General features: G+C 32.6%; 1 protein-coding gene across 3 annotated transcripts; it reads right to left on the bottom strand.

The window, feature by feature from the left end:
- Positions 1–747: 747 nt before the first annotated feature.
- On the bottom strand, positions 748–20,348 carry LOC130613362 (proto-oncogene vav-like). Of its 3 annotated transcripts, none has more exons than XM_057434721.1 (29): positions 19,881–20,348; positions 15,926–16,042; positions 15,337–15,398; positions 14,848–14,916; positions 14,649–14,763; positions 13,902–14,000; positions 13,356–13,424; positions 13,174–13,269; positions 12,522–12,581; positions 12,311–12,355; positions 11,891–11,983; positions 10,894–10,965; positions 10,743–10,816; positions 10,435–10,453; positions 10,053–10,135; positions 9,416–9,545; positions 6,887–6,929; positions 6,706–6,787; positions 6,240–6,277; positions 6,046–6,115; positions 5,925–5,956; positions 5,746–5,826; positions 5,554–5,602; positions 4,057–4,128; positions 3,349–3,632; positions 3,207–3,277; positions 2,819–2,884; positions 2,688–2,735; positions 748–2,037 (listed from the first exon to the last, which is right to left on the bottom strand). In XM_057434721.1, exons 1-28 carry the CDS (start codon positions 20,088–20,090, stop codon positions 2,703–2,705), a joined length of 2,334 nt encoding a protein of 777 aa, XP_057290704.1. In that variant the 5' UTR covers positions 20,091–20,348; the 3' UTR covers positions 748–2,037; positions 2,688–2,702. The 3 variants fall into 3 exon arrangements, with proteins under 3 accessions (XP_057290704.1, XP_057290705.1, XP_057290706.1); XM_057434722.1 differs by lacking the exon at positions 5,554–5,602 and adding an exon at positions 5,328–5,361 and having other exon boundaries at positions 19,881–20,346; XM_057434723.1 differs by lacking the exons at positions 15,337–15,398; positions 15,926–16,042; positions 19,881–20,348 and adding an exon at positions 15,060–15,294.
- Between the last annotated feature and the right edge of the window lie 320 nt (positions 20,349–20,668).

Raw genomic sequence — 20,668 nt, 5'->3', positions numbered from 1 at the left:
AAATAGTTACGTTATATAATTAAGTCACAAAAATAAAATCCACAAAAGTAAGAATACATAGTGATAGCATCGAAAGCAGATTTTTTTTAGCGGGCTCCATACATTTACAGGTGTTTTTTATAAGAACCTATGAATTCGCCAAACGTTAAGAACATATTTAGCTACACTGTATTATGCCTGTCTTTTTAAATACGAAAAATTTATTCATTCTTCCAAAAAAATTATTCTCAGAAATGAATATCCTACAAACATGGGTAAAGCACAAAAAAAGTATCCGATAAAAAATGATTGCACACGATACCTACCTTCCAGTTCATGTCTGGTATTTTGTAAATCATACTACACTGTCTTTGAGGGTAATTTTGTATTGACGTCAATAATTGTCGTTACCAATAGTTACAGTAATTGTAATCATCATGGGGTATTTTGTTTTCATGGTAACATGTAATCGTGTCAACAAAGACGATGGTATTGCAGAGAGAAAACAAACGCAGCGGGATAGTCACGTGGTCATATAACGAGTTCCATTAGGAAACCACAGATTAAGAATTTGTAGGTCGTGACAACCCACTATGAAGAGAACACTCGTTAGTCTGAAAAAACAAACCCGTTACATCATTGGTTACACGCATAAGTTCCGCACCATGCTAGCTTAAAGTAATCAATTGCTCTGGGAAAAGGGGTCCGAGGGAAAACTGCGCAGAGCAATTTTAAGCACACAGACCACAAGTAATAACATAGAGAAGGTCAAAACATTAACATCTTGCAAATAAGGTGTCATAACAAACATAAAACAGCCTGCATATAGTGTGAGTGATGTCTGGACTAAAAAATAAAGAATAAAAACCCTATATAGGATATGTACAAAGGATCATATGAACAAAGGTTCTAAACTAAATTAACATTAAATATATTGCATCATTTCCTAAGTAAGAAATATTTGATTAAAAGTAATGTGACTCTCATGTCCAACTGGACTCGATTACTTTTGCAACCATCCAAGATTTGTTTTCACCTGGGATACATTTTTTTAGTCAGGATGGCATCTTGGCAAAAGTTACGACATATTTAAACCGAGAGTCTTGTACTTTCTACCAACTCCTAAATTATATTTAAATGCAATAAAAAAGAAAATTATCCTCAACATTCATTACAAAAAAATTCTTTATGAAAAAAAAAATTATCATTATTATTTTCCTCTGCTGAGCAGTCGTTAAAATTTACATCAACCAATGAGATTCTACAAACGGGATCCGTCAACCAATGAGATTTAAAGGATTGAGAGATTTCTCACATTCACTATCGTCTTATTAACACGAATGATAAAGTAAGGAAAAATCTTCACTTTTGCAGTTCATTGTTCTTTGAAAAAAACAGGGTGTCTGCTCAAAAGTTAACCTTGATTCGAAATTTCTTCCCTTTTCCTATATGGATGATGAACTAGCTGATTGTTAAGGAAGCTGAGACTTTTAAAATTAGTGATATTTTATAAAAAAGACAATATTTCCTCGACATTTTGCCTATATTTTCAAAATTCCAGACAAGTCCTAACATTTCTGACAGAGTGGACACCCTGTGTTTTGTTTTGGACGGATCCCATCCAAGCAAATAAACTCTATACATTACATGTTAACATCGTAGCAACGCTGAGAAAATTCTAAAAAAAACAGAGGTGAAAGGTGATCGAATTAAAAAAAGGTAGTGAAAGATGAACAAAGTATAGAAAGAACAGCAAATAAACAGTACAAAAACAGGTTTCTGCTGATGATATTACCTTTTAGCCTGATTGGCAAAGATGACACATAGATACGTGGAAAGTATAAAAATTGGAGAAGTTCTCTTAAAAATATTACAAAGAAATGAGCCGGAAAAATAATTATATCTTTGTTATGACAAAATATCGATTCTATAACCATCCAACGTAATAAAATTTCAATGGCTTTCACACCATTATGCATAAAAAAAACGGGCGTTAAAATTTCTTCTGAAGGGAGTGTTGATTTCCATCTGCTTATACATTCAATGTCGAATTTATAACTAAAAAAATTAAAAATTTTTAATCAAACCACAGCAGACGATTACTGGATTTCCGCGCGGCGATTTCTCTGCGAAACAATTTATTTTTCATAAGGTAAAAAGAAGTTCGCCATTACAGAAGTACAATGGAAAATATAAAATATTTTGCAGTATCAGTGATTGGAATGTAAAGAGTGATATTGTTGGTTTGTCCGGTCACAAATACAACATTTTTTTACGCAAATTCGACCAATAAAGCGTAAATTTATAGTCGCAAGAAAAAGTAGAAAGGTTGTGTTCCTTTTTTGCGAATGGAATATTTTGGAATAATAAAAAATAAACTTGGAAAAAAAAGAAATAAAAACTCGGCATCAACTCGCATCGTCGAACAAAAAGTGAAAAGAAAAATGATCATGATAAAACAGATAAATCGAAATATAAACACAATTTTCAAAAAAAATCGGACGTAATGGAAAATTACAAATTAAAACAAGCTGCCTGCATATAAATTTCTCCGAATTTTACCAAACGGTTCTTATGAAAAACGTATTGAGTTGCACAGATGTTTTCAAACATAAAATCAGAAGTACAGATCTGTGAAAAAGTTAGATACATAAAGAAATAATTATAAAGAAAAATAAGAAAGTAGAGATGAAAGATAAGAAACTTACGTTCATTACTTTGCTTTATTCTACATAATTATTTGGAAAGAAACCCTCCTATAAAAATAAAAATGAATGAACAAACAACACGACTAAATAAATAAGCAAATCAAACTTACAAATGAGTGATAATTACACACCTTTCCTCGACATTCACCAAGCCACCAATTCCCTTCATCATTTAGCACGCTAACTCTGTCACCCATCTACGCGAAAACAAAGAGTTGTCACATATACGAAAAACAAATCACTTTTAGAATGAACAATAACATCTCTTAGGACTAGCACGTAAACTGGGTATGACATAGAAATAACATTCGAATGCTATGAGAACTTAACTACCATAAAAACGTATCGAACAAATAATTTGACGACCGTGCAGAGTAAAAAGCAGGTGTTTGTTAAACATTCAGGCGTAGCAACACTATCTTTCATGAAATTGACAATAAAATAAGTATCCTCATTTTTCAAAATAATTCTAGGATTCAGGATGCCTGTTGTGAAAAAATGAAAATAATGAAAAGATACCTGAAACGAGAGTTCTTGAGGGTTGCGTGCCGCCCAGTTAAACTTTGCTATCATAACACGCTTCACAGCTCCTAAAAAAGTTAAGTAAGAAATTCGCCTGTCGTTATCACGATAATATAAAACTAGTCCTCAGGCCACTTACTTGCTACTCCTCTAGTTAGTTTAGTCGGTAAAGATGGAAAGCTGGTACCAAGAGAGTTGCTTTTGTAATACATTACCAAATCTGCTATAGATGGGAACTGTTTTGGATCAGTAAGAAAGAAACGATTGTTCGAATGTCCTATTTTGATGTGTTTCGTATCCACTTTATATCGGATGCTTATTGCAAGCCCCGGTTGATTCGGACTTTCTCGGATTAAAAATGCTCCGTCACCATAATTCACAAGAATTTGTGCCGCTTCATCACGTGATAAGACACCTGCATACCTAGAAATCATAAGATTAAAATAATAATCGCACTGGAAGGATCATTTTATGACAGAGTGACATAAAACGAAAATATTGAAAATATCTGATCAAAAGGCAGGACGTTCAAAAAACTACTGCATGTTTCTTTGTAAGTGGAATACATATTTCACAATATTTTATCAATATCGTCATCGTCAATTATATGAAAAAGCCGGTGAAGCATCGACCATATCCTCTTGCCATGTTTGAAATTGGTTTTAAGATGCTTAGCGGTAAAAATCAACACTTGCATGTTTCGAATAGTGTTTACTGAAATAGGAGTGTCTATTAGAGGGTGCGTCTGGTGTCTATTCGGTATTTAAGGGGATCTAATTGTGGAATACTTTCATCACTTCTAGATTTAAAAGTTTTAAGAGTTGGCCATCACACCGTAACTACTTACCACGGGTATTTCTTTAAATCAAGAGAGTTAGAAGATGGAAAATGGTCATTCGTTGGAAGCTTGCTCGAATCACTGGTAAAAAAAAGAAAATGTTTTTCACAATAACAAAACGTAAACAACATGTTTGTGGTCACAAGGATATTTGTTTTCTGTGTGGCAAATTTCAAACGGAAACCTATAAATATGATCAGTCTAGACGCCTGTTTCCTTGCCCACAAATCGAGACAATTTTCTGACGTTAGCTAAAGTGGGTTAACCTTGTAATTTGTGTGTGGTGAATAACTCAAAAGTCAAAATACAGTCCACGTCTGTTAATTCGAACACACAAGGGACCGAAATTCCTTCGAAATAAAGAACGTTCGAATTCAGCGACATTCGAATGAACGGATTTGTACTGTAATGTTATTATCGATCTTAAGCGTAAGGGAAAAACTATAGTAGGTAGAACACTTTCTTGAAATTAAAATAAAAATCTTGGTCCACTTAAAAACATTTACTTTAAATACCCCTAGCCGTTGACCAACTACATTCCGTTTTAATGTTGTACTTATAAGTAACGTATCTGCTCAAACGAGCGCTTAAAGCGCTCGCTAAATATCGAGACATTGAGAGGAGGCGCTTATTTGAGGAAGGTGCTATCAAAATATTGAAAAGATATTGAAAAAAAACCCTTAAATGTACAATTTATTATACTTATAAAAACATTTGTAAGACAGCACTAAAAAAATAAAAAGTTGAAAAAGTTGTATTATTTTTACTTTATTGAATAATTTTTTAACAAGCTCCCTCTCAGGGCTAACGGGGGCGCTGATTACGGGAGGCGCTCATTTCAATAAATTCGGTAGTTTTAGTGGTTAGCCTGAGTATATCTGTATTGGTATGTGTGTACAGGTTAAAATGTATTGAACACAGGCTAGCAGTATTCTAGTGTAACTATTTAGACGATAAGTGCCTCCTTAACTTGCGCAAATTCTCCTATTTTTAAAATAAGCATAAAAAAAACACATTTATATTTTGTTTTTATCAAAAAATTATTTGACAGTGAGGACAATTCTAAAAAATGATGCGACTATTTTACCCTCCAGGGGAAAAGTTTGCCTCCTGAAAAAATAAATAGAAGTAAAAAAAGGTATCTTCGTCACTGCAGCCAATGATAGAAAGGTAATTAAATTGCGCTAAAAACAGGCATGTAGTTGATCAGTGGACTACAGATAACAAGGAACAAAAAAAACACATAAGTGCAGGTGAGTTTGCAACATCTAACAACTTACTGTCTCTTCGGTTTGTCATTTGGCGATTCATGTTCTATGACAAATATAACTTATTACTGCTACATACACAACACTTCACGAGCATAAAGAACACACAATACAGACAGCCTCTGTAAAAGAAATTATCCAGAGGAATTGTAGTACTATATTGTGTTTTCCTTGTAGGTGCGTTACAATACAACCCCACGCCACGAGACAGTGCGAGATAGACGGCACACGATCTCACCTCTTCAACTTGCTTTGTTCATACTCATCTCTGCCAGCACGGCGTGTGGCTTAAGATTGAAAAAAATTTTAAAAAGAAAGAAAACAGATCCGTATTTAGAAAAATTACGTATTATGTTGTTTTTTTATAATTTAAACAGTGGCGTGACTTTACTTACTAAGAAATTCACATCAACAAAGAAGAAAATCTTACTTGTGGGATCTCTTGTTGGACGTTTGATGCCACACTTCGGACATTTAATTAAACACTCTTTGTGTATAAGAAGTCTGCAAACTAAAAGAGAAAAAAGTACAAAATATACAAATAAAAATAACAATATAAAATAACGGTTTGTCTGCAACATCTAACAGATCAAAAATAATCTCACTTACTGCTGCATTTATATCCTTGACTTATTTGCCCCCTAAAAATATAATATATATATCATAATATGTATAATGAACTATATGTATGTATGCAAAACAACATGATCGAAGAAAGGAAGAGATCTACCTCAATAGTTTTTTACACACGTGACAACATTGCGGAGATTCAAATGTTGTCAGTTCAAAATTATGATGATCTAAACAAGAACAGTGAAAACGAGTTGGAAAAATACAAAAGCTGCATTGAACTTGTTGTCTGAACCAGTCAGAACAATAAACCCCAACAAGTAGATTCCATAATGTAACGAAGTTCAAACTTACCCATCTTCCCTTGCCACTCTGTTAAAGAAACTGCTTCTCTAAATTTAAATACGTTACATGTGTAAAAACATTGCACCTAATGCCAGTGTAGCCAGTCTTGTAAGACCTTAAACTTCTAATTGACAAGGTATAAACATTGCTGAAGAGCAGTTAAAATAATAAAATGCGAACATAAATTCCGTGAATTTTGCCAACATTTGCGTTTTCTATTCGTAAAAGTAAATTACACACAAAAATTGTAGCAGACCCAAATAACATAGCGTAAAAATATCTGGTTTATTAATACCCGTATTTTGTTCAAAATAATAGCCACATCTTTGTGCTAAGTCTGCACTAAGTAGCGTTCCATGAACAACCAGCGATAATTTGAAGCTCGGAATATGAGTGAACTTGTGGATTTCTCACACAATAACGAATAGTATTAGTATAAAATAATACATCACAAAAAATAAGCATTTTTACTTACATGCACTTGGATAATTCTGATACCCAAGTTATTTTATCTTGTTGTGTTTTCGCATACATCGTGCAATTTTTGGCCTCACACACTACAAAAAAAAAGAAAAATATGCGGGACGTTAAAACAAGTACACTTTATATAAATTACGACTGAGAGATGCGATGATCAGTACATAATTTTAGCATACCTCCGTCATTTGTGTGAGCCTGGACAAACCAACCTTGACTAAACTGAAAATACAAAGATACATTTTTAGTATAAAAATATTATTTCTCTCCTTGGATTTCCGTTACTCGCTAAAGCTAAAAATAAATACCTAACTAAAAGGGGATCCTAAACAAGCGATTTTTCCAATTCGAAATTCTAGTATTTTAGTATTTAGTATTCTAACATTTCATTAAATTTTTAATCCATTATAGTTTAAATAGTGAAAGTAAACCTTAATTAAGAAATCAAAGAGCCAACCAATACTTCCAACTGCAGAAAAAACTTTTCAGTTCTCAACTCCTTAATTCTAACTAACACCCTGATTGACTAAGGACTAATCTTTATTAGGCGATTTTTCATCGCTGGCATTGCGGGTGATCTAATGAATAACAACAAATAGGGATACAATCGTGATTGTAACATCAAAATTGTAAATTATGAAAAGAAACTATAGGTAGAAATATTCACTGAATAAGAAGCATCAACACTAAGCAACAAAAAAGGAGAAGATAAGTGAAAATGACTTAGTGTGTCAATTTACTTTCAAGTTGTTAACGAGATGCCATATCTCATCAATTAACTTTTAGATTGATAACGAGATGCCATATCTCATCAATTTACTTTTAGATTGATAACGAGATGCCATATCTCATCAATTTAATTTCAAGTTGTTAACGAGATGCCACATCTCATCAATTTACTTTCAAGTTGTTAACGAGATGCCACATCTCATCAATTTACTTTCAAGTTGTTAACGAGATGCCACATCTCATCAATTTAATTTCAAGTTGTTAACGAGATGCCACATCTCATCAATTTACTTTCAAGTTATTAACGAGATGCCACATCTCATCAATTTACTTTCAAGTTGTTAACGAGATGCCACATCTCATCAATTTACTTTCAAGTTGTTAACGAGATGCCACATCTCATCAATTTACTTTCAAGTTGTTAACGAAATGCCACATCTTATCAATTTACTTTCAGATTGCTAACGAGATGCCACATCTCATCAATTTACTTACAAGTTGTTAACGAAATGCCACATCTTATCAATTTACTTTTAGATTATTAACGAGATGCCACATCTCATCAATTTACTTTCAAGTTGTTAACGAGATGCCACATCTCATCAATTTACTTTCAAGTTGTTAACGAGATGCCACATCTCATCAATTTACTTTCAAGTTGTTAACGAGATGCCACATCTCATCAATTTACTTTTAGATTATTAACGAGATGCCACATCTCATCAATTTACTTTCAAGTTGTTAACGAGATGCCACATCTCATCAATTTACTTTCAAGTTGTTAACGAGATGCCACATCTCATCAATTTACTTTCAAGTTGTTAACGAGATGCCACATCTCATCAATTTACTTTTAGATTATTAACGAGATGCCACATCTCATCAATTTACTTTCAAGTTGTTAACGAAATGCCACATCTCATCAATTTACTTTCAGATTGATAACGAGATGCCATATCTCATCAATTTACTTTTAGATTGATAACGAGATGCCATATCTCATCAATTTAATTTCAAGTTGTTAACGAGATGCCACATCTCATCAATTTACTTTCAAGTTGTTAACGAGATGCCACATCTCATCAATTTACTTTCAAGTTGTTAACGAGATGCCACATCTCATCAATTTAATTTCAAGTTGTTAACGAGATGCCACATCTCATCAATTTACTTTCAAGTTGTTAACGAGATGCCACATCTCATCAATTTACTTTCAAGTTGTTAACAAGATGCAACATCTCATCAATTTACTTTCAAGTTGTTAACGAGATGCCACATCTCATCAATTTACTTTCAAGTTGTTAACGAAATGCCACATCTTATCAATTTACTTTCAGATTGCTAACGAGATGCCACATCTCATCAATTTACTTACAAGTTGTTAACGAAATGCCACATCTTATCAATTTACTTTTAGATTATTAACGAGATGCCACATCTCATCAATTTACTTTCAAGTTGTTAACGAGATGCCACATCTCATCAATTTACTTTCAAGTTGTTAACGAGATGCCACATCTCATCAATTTACTTTCAAGTTGTTAACGAGATGCCACATCTCATCAATTTACTTTTAGATTATTAACGAGATGCCACATCTCATCAATTTACTTTCAAGTTGTTAACGAGATGCCACATCTCATCAATTTACTTTCAAGTTGTTAACGAGATGCCACATCTCATCAATTTACTTTCAAGTTGTTAACGAGATGCCACATCTCATCAATTTACTTTTAGATTATTAACGAGATGCCACATCTCATCAATTTACTTTCAAGTTGTTAACGAAATGCCACATCTCATCAATTTACTTTCAGATTGCTAACGAGATGCCACATCTCATCAATTTACTTTCAAGTTGTTAACGAAATGCCACATCTCATCAATTTACTTTCAGATTGCTAACGAGATGCCACATCTTATCAATTTACTTTTAGATTGTCAGTAAATATTACAACTGGTTAAATGGCGCAACTTACTTTTCCTCTTCCCGCTGGTGGAATGTCACCTATTTTAAATTTCTGAAGATCGAACACCTCTTTGACATCATATGTGTCTCCTCTACTCTTACAGAGCAGCATAGTGTGTTCAAATAAAAACACGAAGCGCCTAAAAAAATGGTATCGCCTTAAGAAGAGAAATTACGTTATCAAATAATAAAAAAATCACATAAAAGTCTAAGCAGTATCACAGAACGATACATAGTACATCTTTTAACGAGCTGATGACGTCACACGTTGCAATATGCTCATTAAAGCTTGTCTTTAATTAACATAAAAAAGGTTGAACAACTGTTTTACAACAACAGTCACCAATGCGACTTTATTGGAGAAACATTTGCATAACTAGGCGACATAAAAATGTTGCACAATAGGCGCAGATTTTATTGAAAACTAAGCTGTAGACAAAAGAAAGCAATCAACAATAAACATGTAGTTATGATAAACCTTTATCTACATGTACACAACATTTGTATAAACTATCTACGTGCGTCGCTAATATTTGTCTGCAGTTCCCAGTTCTAATGACCGCGGATCGAACCTCTCTCGCTGCCAGGAAGTAAATTCAATTAACAACATTTCAAGTATGGTACAATTTGCTGCACAATAAACCTACTTTAACATTTTTTTATCACTTGTATCAAACTTTACTTGTAATTCGCCATTCTTCACATGATGACCATATTGGATCGGTTTTTTCTAAACGAAAAGAGACAGCACATGACTATGAGTAAAAGGAGATATTATAAATATTATGCTAATTGGGAGCATAGGACCGGGCTTTTGAAGGTGTTTTTAAGGACGACGTTGTTTCAGTAAATACACGCACTAATTAAACGGCGTGCTTCAAGGGTCAGTTTTGCATCGGACAAGCAGATTATAGTGTTGGAAGGTCTGCCCAATGATGTTAAGGATATTGTAGTTGTATCTGGGTGCTTTAAGATTTTCGTTTGTTAGTGCACACATGAAAAGATAGAGTAGTACAAATTTAAACTTACTGCAAGATCGTATTTGACACTATAAAAAAAAAAAAAATGAGAAAGTATAATAAAAAACAATATGAAGAAAAATGTGTGAAAATATTGCTGAATACACTTTTAATAAATAAATGTTTTGAAAAAATTTTCTGGCATCATTAAATTGGTTGACATTGGTTGAAATTGGTGACATTTGTGGCCTTATTGTTAAGCCTAACACTTAAATTTGTTGATATGAACTCCTTATAACAAGAGTGATAAGACATATAAAAAATTTGTAAAGAACTATAAAATCAGCTGATTCTCAAAAAACATGAGATGTGACTGACCTGCTTTCTATTTGAGATATCAGTTTAACATTTTCTGCATCTCGTTTATATTCGTTAATATATCGTGCAACATCCTATAACAATGCAAGAAGCATGCATAAAGTACTGCTGAAAAACTGTCAAAAATACTGGCTACCAAGAAATATCTTACATCCATTGCCTCAAATGCTTTTTCTACAGACTTCTTTTCTTCGTGGCTGGCAGGTGTTTGTTTATTTAGATCCTGAAAAAGAAGAACATTTTTCTTTAATAGGCTACCAATTGAGAAATATTAAAGGCTATAACCGGGTAAAGATACAGTCAATGTACACTTTTTGCTTTGTCACGTGACCAAGAAAATAAGAGGGCGGTATAAGCGGGAAAATATCTTTTAGTTTTGCACACCCACCCACCCGCCTTTAGTGTGAGATTTTTTGAGTAAAATAATTATATTTCTTGTCTAGTCTGATTACTACACTTGTATCGCATATACGAAGGTTATACAGAGTTATTAAATTAAGTTATTTTTGACAACAAAAAAACTACATTATTCGCGACGTTTCGGATGTTCACACACCCATTTTCAAGCAATCAAAAACGTACAATGTTCTCCTAAATATATACAAGTTTAACAGCAACCATAGTTACAGATTAAATACATATATAGGTGAGACGTCGCGTCATCTTAAGGTTCGGGCAAGCGAGCACCTCGGAGTGTCTCCCTTAACAGGTAAGAAATCAACCTCATCTAATTGCACGGCAATTAAAGATCATCTTAAAGCCTGTCACACCACATCATCTCTTGACGATTTTACTATACTCTCTAGGGGTAACAACCGGTATTTGCTAGAGATTAAAGAGAGTTTGTTCATAATGCGGGATAGTCCCCAGTTGAATAACAACATTAGATCTGCTCCATTGTATTTATACAATTTGTATTTAATCTGTAACTATGGTTGCTGTTAAACTTGTATATATTTAGAAGAACATTGTACGTTTTTGATTGCTTGAAAATGGGTGTGTGAACATCCGAAACGTCGCGAATAATGTAGTTTTTTTGTTGTCAATTTACTAGCGTGATGATTCTTCATCATTGTATTTGTTAAGTTATTTTTGATTGAATAAATTAGAAAATAATTCAGTTTAAATAAATTGTAATGCAGACTCACCCTTAGTAGTAGTGGATATTTCAATATTCTTTGGAAAGGAACAACCAGTTGTTCTTGCAAGGGAAACTTCCGACATGCTTTCGCATTGCAACTCTAAATGAGAGAACACATCAGGTTATAAATACATTTTTACAAGTTAATTTACATGTTTTAAGATGACGTCATCATTCAGCCCATTAGATTTAAATTAGATAAAATATATACTTTGCTAAGGACATATTTACTTCACATATCAAAAGTACAATCACAGATACCTGCTGTCTTTATATATTAAATTTCTGTTTGAATTGTTAAAAAATTTCTTTGGGACCTTTTTCAATTCATTTTTTATTTTTTAATAACTTGTATTGGTCCTTTTTCTTTTCCCTGTCTTATTCCCTGATTCGTTTTTACAGCACGATGAATAAATCACCAACTTACTTCAACTTTATCTCGAAAAGTGCTTTCTTTAAATAATTCTATAGCCTAAAGGAAAAAAATTATTAGAAAGGAATATAACTGAAGATATATATCACAAGTTTAAAAATAGCACAGTGTTTCCAAAGCAAATGAAGTTCAATAAAGGGGATATTTTAGCTACTATAACAAATTTGGGCATTTTATGAGATCAATAAACTCAGTGAAAGCTTACATGTTGTTGTGCATCAGGTAGGTCTGTACAGTAAACTGCATATTGTAGAAATTGTTCTTTCTAAAAATATTTAGTATTACATCACAACCTTTTTCATAAAAAGCTTCATGATTTTCACCTATGTGTCGGTCTTAGACATTTGACACAAGGCCACGTAATGTAAGGGTAAGATTGTTCTCTTACTCCATCGTTACCCTAACTTTTAAATAGCAAGAAAAATTTTTCGTTAGCCAAGAGTATTAACATTTTATGAAAATATATGTTTAGGATTTACTTTCATCAGTAATCGTTACCCTATTTGTAGATTGTTACCCTATTGTTAATCTAACAACAAAATGGAGGCAACGAAAAATAATTAAACGTTAGATTAGGGGAAAAAAGCCCTTTCCCTCAAACGACAAAATTTCTTGGCCTGGGTACATCAATTCAGCTATATTGAAACAACTCAGTAGATTTTTTTATATATAATGGGAAAGTTAAGCAAAATTTCTAGGATTAAAATAAGGCAACAGGTTGTTTTGAAACTGGGTGTGATGTTATTTTTAAAAGAGTTTGCATAAAATCACTGTTTGCATAAAACACATGTGTATTGTATCCCAAACATTTGCTTGAGACATAAAACAACAAATATAACACTTCCAAAAAAACTTACATATTGTACAAAGGATTGTAAATTTAACTTGACATTAGTACTAGTTCTTCGAGTCGTCAGTTCCCGATTAAATGACTTATGAAGGAGGCATATTTTCTAAAAAGTGATAAAGTGACACATAAAAACAGTAGGCAAGTAGATGCGGTATAATACTCATGTGAGTATGATTAAAGAAAAAATACCTCTGTATTCATAAAAATTGTGTTTTTGTCGTGTGCAGACATGTACCCTTTTAATTGTTTGATGTACACCTAAAATATAAATTTTAATCTTTGTGAGAAATATCAGGGTGATTTGATCCATTCGCTCTGGTTGAGGGTACAGATTCTTCGCAAGGTGTCTTAAAGGACCACTAGCATGAAAATTTAAACAGATTCATTTTTTCAATGAAAAGCAAAAATGGTAGGAGATGTACACAATGGTCATTATTACAATTGTATCCTATAAAACTTTTACATTATAAGGTCCAACTTCCAAAGAAAGATTATTTATTATTATTATTATTATTTTGGTTGCATGCTTTCAAGGTCCAAGTTCAGATTTAATTTAAAAACACAATTTATATTATGAAGGAAAAATAAGCTTTAAATAAGAAAAAAAAAATTTTCCTTGATAACATTTTCCTACTTTCTTCTCAGTATTAATCAATATAACTTAATGTCTGAGAAAACAAGACACTATGAAGAGAACAAGAAATAACATTGCAAGTTAAGAAAAAATGTTCTTACATCGACCATGACATTCAAGGCTTCCAAGTAGCTATCTTCTGTTTGAATTATTTCATTAATTATGTGACTTCTTTTATCAGTGACTGGTGTTAACCCAGCCTACAAAACATGCGGACAATATACAACATAATGTGTCACAAGATAAAAACAAATCAGTGAAATCATGAGACATAATACCATTTAAGTCCTATACATTTAACAGACATGTTCAAAATTAAACTCCATTTAAGACCATGCTTAGTGGATTTTGCATTGGCATAACATGCATATCAGTGAAAAAAATCAGGAAGATTGTCTTTTTTATATAATTTTTCTGTTTGTAAATTTTAACTTATCCATGTATCTATTGCATACATTATAAAACTGGACTGTTGACTATTAATATTGTGCCATGGCATGCCTGTAGATATACAAAAGCTTTATATAGCATTTTAGATTGCATTAAAATATAAAATATATATGTAAAATTGTTTCAGATTGCTGTAGTAGTACATGGAGAATGCATTTTGCATCTTAGTTCATCATATTTACTGAAAAACACATAATCAACTTAATGGCTTAGTTTAACTGAATTTATTTAATATTGATTTTTCTTGCATGAATTTTTAAGGCCACATAATTGACATTTAATAAAAAGCTCAAACAAAGCAGACAGCACATGGACAAAAATGTAAGGTGGGACTTGACGATGTTAAAAATTGTAAACAAGCACTAAGAATGCTTCCACTTAAAAAGATACTAAGTTACCTTTTTAGTGCATTGGACAATATCGTCATATATTTTTTCCCCGATTTGAACATGATCATATATATTTTCTTCTTCATAATCATCATATGAATAATAGTTAGGCTCCTTTTTTTCCCTAACACAAATAAAATAAATTGACATTAAAATTAATGTTTATAACCCTGTTTCTTGGTTTTGTAGAGGAATTACTTGTACTTACAAAATTTCTGGTAATGTTCCATATATATCTTCTTCAGGAGCTGTTTTAAAGTTATCTGGAGGAAAGGGCCTGCATAGAAAGTTAACATGAACTTATCAACATCTAATTTTAAATCATACAATATTACATTTAATAAATCCAAGACCAAGATCAAAACATTCCAATATTAATTTTTCCTGGTCTTTATTTTCATTAAATCATTCACAGCATACCTACGTGTTAGCACTGATTCAATTAGTTTTTTGTTAAAAAATTCCAGGAGTTCCTCAGGATGCTTTTCCAATCCACGATTCCGAGCCTCGCTTATAGCTCTTTGTATTCTACCAACAGGTTTAAGCCACTGGGACATTTGCCCCTGTGAAGAAAGCAAACTCCATCGAGACATGTCTCGTTTGGTCACATGAAAAGTATATTTTCACTTTATATATTTTTTCTTAAAAATTACCATTATATCAAATGAAAATATAGTATTAATGAATTTGAACTTACTTTAATTTGCATAAGACTTTTGCTTCATATGTTTTTGACAGTAAGGATAATGTGTGAATAACCTATAGAGACAAAACACACGACACCTGCTCACATGCTGCATAATATATGACGCTTAGCGTAAATAGATGATGCAACGCCACACTGGTCAAACAATGTTATTTTAATAATTGATAACAAAAGACGACAAATGCTAAGTAGCTTAAAAAATCTTTGTTGATGATTACACTGTAGTAAGTTTAATTCCATTTCATCTTTATTTTTGGTATTGATAATACTTTTTTTTTTAAGCTTTAGTTTATTTTATGGCATCCCTAACAAAAAGAGGAATCACTGTGTTTTTTGCTATAAATTGCTACAAAGTTTTATGTATAGGCATTAAGAGAAAGACTGACATGCAAAGTTTAATTTACACAAAATCTCATAACATTTATGCAGGACAAAAGTGGGTGTGTGTGTGTGGTCAAACAAAAAAGTAACTTTATTGAGTTCAAATTGTAATCTTGGGTAAATATATTTATGTGTTAAAGAAATCTTTTTGGTTTGATTTCATAAAATTAAGACAATTGTCAGGTCTAACAATACTTACAGCTTGGAAATTGGATACATCATATAAATCATTCGCTGTAAATAGATCATCTTGATTAAGCTTAAACTCGTCAGAACATGCTCGCAAGAAGGCACGTATATTTCGTAGGCAGAGAAACTAGAAGAGGAATTAAAAAATGGATTATTTAAAGCCAATTTAATTTGGTGATTGGTTGAAATGAGGATAGTTTTCTTGATAACCAGTCACATTTAGTAAACGAAAAGTGTGCAAAAAGAAATATGTATTGTGTCCATCTATCATCAATTACTCTGAATTTAGCCAATTTGGATTTAACTTTTGCATATCTATATTATAATGCCCGTATACGTCTGTCTGTCCGTCCGTCCGTCCGTCACACAAAATGGTAGCTTAGCTGTAATATAGCGAGAAGCACGCAATGCGGTATAAAAAGGACGGGTGAACCCGTGGATTTTCCACTGGCTAACGACTTCCATATTATAATGCCTGTATACGTTTGTCACGCAAAATGGTAGCTTAGCTGCGACGGGCAAAGCCGTGGATTTTCCACGGGCTAACGACTAGTTTTGACAAAATTCACTAATTCGCTAAATTTCTTCCATGTTGAAATTGTAAAGTAATTCTGTTGCTATGAACAAAAACACACAGCTTTTCTAATTTGAATTTGTTAGCACTTACCCTTCATGTCATTATGCTATTGGATGTCAGTATAATAACTATTTCACAAAAATACCATGTAAATTTATTATTAATGTGACCAAACTTGCCATCAGTTTTGAAAATTTTGTGTCAGACTAGTAGTAGATTGAAATTGGTAATTAAGAAGAAATAATGTAGTAATGGAATTAAAAGGCATAACAGTTTTTTGATAACTGCCTGGGACCTAGCATTGTGTGCAAACTGTAGCCCTTGCAACCCTTTTGATTGTTCTACAATCTTAATTAACTTGGCTAAAAATGTCCTCTCTTTATATTATTTGTTTCATAATGAAAGGAAAGTCATTTCAAAAAAAAAATCATTTTTACAAGAAATTAATATTTTTAATGGTGGCCAAGAATCTAGAAAATATGGTGATGGTTGCCATTGTAAAGTTGATTTGTGGCAAAATGATATTTATGAAGGCAAATAATAATGAAGCCATTTTCTAACTATAAACAATGAAACTTCGTTTAAAGACATGTTGAATATAACCGAATTTATTGGGAACAATTAAAAAAATTCTTGTCACAGACACAATTCTAAGACTCAATAACAGGGTCCTAAATAGGGCCTCTTTTTGCAAAACTGAGGGAAGGTCTTACTTGCAAGAAAGAGAACTTAGGTATATACATGACCCTGAACTTCGATTTTAACAAACACAATTGTAGAGTTTGTAGCATATTGTTATTCAAGTTCTTTAGTTTTGCGAAGTGATGTCCATAGCACATATCTTTTTGGTGATAGGTTTTTAGACAACTCCAGTTATTGTATTTGATTTAATGACAAAAATTGTGGGGTGCCATTTTTTCACATACAGCCAGGAGTTTGAACCCTTGGTCAGAAAAATTGTGAGTAAAGTCATTATTAACCTTTGTAAGTACTTGTGGGACAATGTAAATTAAATTACGGAACGTTAAGTGTGGCTAATAACGATATTTAACATTTCAATGCTAAGGATGGATCATGAAATTCCTTACTAAATAATGTTTCGTTACAATCAATGATTTTTTTATTTTTTACTTATTTTTTTAATTAATTTTGAACTTTAATCTGTGAAAGACGATTATAAATATATAAAGCTTGAATTATAAATCACAAAAACGCTACTGAACGGAACATGTAAATATTTGCCGTATTCCTTCGACAAATGACATAAATAACACACATTTAAAATTTAACCTGAACAAAGTTTTTTGAAAGAACCCAATATGTGCTTTATTTTTTTCTCTCAATAACGGTTTTCTCACTCTCTCTAAAACACTGTTCTGGAGATCAATTTTTCTTTTGAATGTTATTCTAATCTATTTATTTCTTTGCAATCACATTGAGCATATTGAAATGATTTGTTTCTGGTAATAAAGCAGTATGGCAAGTTTCATTTTTGGTTGTTATTGACATGTATTTCACAACCTAGTGCCCAGGATTAAATTAATAAATGCTGTTTAAAACAGTAAAAAGTTTCTTTATTTTATATCCGCTACTTTCAAACAACAGGTGGCTACAAAAAATGTGAACAAAAATTAAAAAATACGAATATAAGACACAAGAAACTTTGTCCTCCATATTTCTTCTTGTTAATAATTTATTTATTTTAGCGTCAGAACTTTCGTTGATTTTGTTAACCTATTGTTAAATACATGAGTTATTCTTGCATGTCTTCTTCGCAAAATTTAATTAGCTCATGTGAACTGCGTGTGTCTCATTGATGTATTTAATTGCTAAAGTCGCCAAGAGATTACCAACAGAAAATAAATTTAATAAAAGATTTAAGTATCTATTGTTTATACTCACGAACGGTAATGTTAAACCAATCATTTATAAATGTTATGTTTTCTCTGATGTTCGTGTTTCATGGAAGCGTGCGTGCAATTTTATCTCTTTTCACAAAGCTAAATGTTTTATTTTGCACATAAAATGTACGTAATTCTTAAAGAATTGCGCAAACAACTTTCTTATAAAAGTCAGCGTTACAATTGGCCTCCGGGAAATGGAAACAAACGAAATAAAAACATTGTTTTAAAAAATATGCTGCGATGATAAAGAAATATTAGTTGGGTATGGATGTTGCAACTTAATTAATTATCCTTCAATTTTTATATTTTTTAGTATTTTTTTTTTTCAACAGAGGGTTTGTTTTCCCCCAATGTGAGTTTTGGATGATGTAGTATAAAAGTCTGGTTTGTCAATCAAGCCAAATGTTAACTGTCACCATGGTGACAAACCTAGCTGAGTAGTTAAATATTGTCAATCAAATTGTCAATCCCCTTTGGTTTATTATGCAATTTATTATGGGCGAGTGGATGTTGCTATAGCTCGAACAATGTGAGAGAAATTAGGGAGATGGCACACTGTGTGAACTGTTGGATGTTGCAGAGCGTTGTCTGGTAGATGGCAAACCCTAATTGGGTCTGCTAAGCTCAAAATAAGCAATAAATACTCTGGGACAGTCAGGGATAACCACAAATTGGGCTATCACGCCAAATTAGGATAATAGCTTAGTTAGGTGATTTTCCATGACTAGTTAGGAGATGTGTTTTCTTCTTTTATGATTATGTCATGAACACATCTGGTCACGCCATCTTTTTATGAGGTTTTGTTGCTCATTAAATCATCTTCGTTTGAGCAAAAAATTATATAGTTTGCTTTACGGGAGTAAAAATTATACATCAAAGTCTTTTAATCGGCTTATTAGACGAGAAATAGTCTATTTAGGCTATGCGCCACATGTTGAAAATATGCGCTCAGGAAATTTAGCCTTTTTTCAGAAGCAACCATGGCCATTAAACTAAAGAAGCCTTAACATAGCGCATGCGTTCCTAATCAAAACAAACTAAAGGCTATATCTTCTGCTGACAGCGCAAATAATAAAGAAAAATATATTTGGACCATCAAAAGGAGGTTCTATAGAATGTTTTTAGCTAATAAAATCATTGTGACTATGCAACAGAACAGTGATAGGCAGCAAAAACCATGTTCATAGCCTAATTAGGAGAGATAAATTGCCTAAATAGGCTATCATAGAATAATTTGCGGTTATCCTCCTTGACTGGAAGGACTTCCCATCTAGCCATGGCCGTTCCTGGAAATAATAGATAGAAATATCCCTCCATATTTGTGAGGCTAGTGACGTAAAATATGCACTTCTGTTTCTCTAGTGCAATTACATCTAGGTGTATTTGAAGACATTTGTTGGAGACATCTTCAAAATGGGAGACTGTGTCTGTCAAAACATATATGGCTATACAAGAGAGTTATAAATTAGCTACAAGGATCTTACCATATGCATATTAACATTATTAACTTTAGATACGTCCCTTATACTGTGCCTCTTTAACTGGTTTGCAACTTGACACAATATAACACCATCTCGAAGAGACTGAGCAAAATCAAACAAATCAACACTTTGTTCAAATGCCTTGCCGTTCACAGGTTCTATGCCAGTGGATCGTATCCATTCTTTTGCCATTTTCCATTCTAAATCGGTCATTTTGGAAATTATTGTATTATTTCCAATAATCTATCCAGCTATGCTAATCAAAAATCAATTCGTGTTTACTTCTGCGATTGAGAGGCTGTTTTGGCGGCCATCTTTGTGTGCAACCTTGCTCTTTTCCCCAATCTGGCGAGCCACAGTTTCAATAACAAGCGTCAAGAGAGTCTGGAAATTACATTCTTTCATGCAAGTTCGTACAGCGCCGTCCTCTCCGGGCGCCATATTCTTTTAAAAGGGGCCAACGAATGGCAAGCGGAGATTTGGGAGCGAAAAAATGTGGGGTGGCTTATGTAAGCATTGTTGCTGTGACGTCATATCAAGATTCTGTTTAAAGTTTATAAATTAAAATTACTCTTAACATTTCTTCCGGTTTTTGCATATTTCGAATGGCAAGAAATCAATTTCTGTCCATTTAGTTTCAGAATAGCTTTTAGTAACAGATAGGCGTCGTGTGGTCACACACAGTTTCATAGCTATCCCTTATGAAAACCCACTGTAAGGAGTAAAAAGATCTCGTTTGCATTATACAAAAGACATTAGGGCGACTTCCGCTGGAAATGATTTATATAATA

This window comes from Hydractinia symbiolongicarpus, chromosome 10 (genome assembly GCF_029227915.1).
Source record: "Hydractinia symbiolongicarpus strain clone_291-10 chromosome 10, HSymV2.1, whole genome shotgun sequence".
Taxonomy (NCBI): domain Eukaryota; kingdom Metazoa; phylum Cnidaria; class Hydrozoa; order Anthoathecata; family Hydractiniidae; genus Hydractinia; species Hydractinia symbiolongicarpus.
The sequence above is the reverse complement of the archived record's forward strand: the minus strand, read 5'-3'. Positions and strand labels throughout refer to the sequence as shown.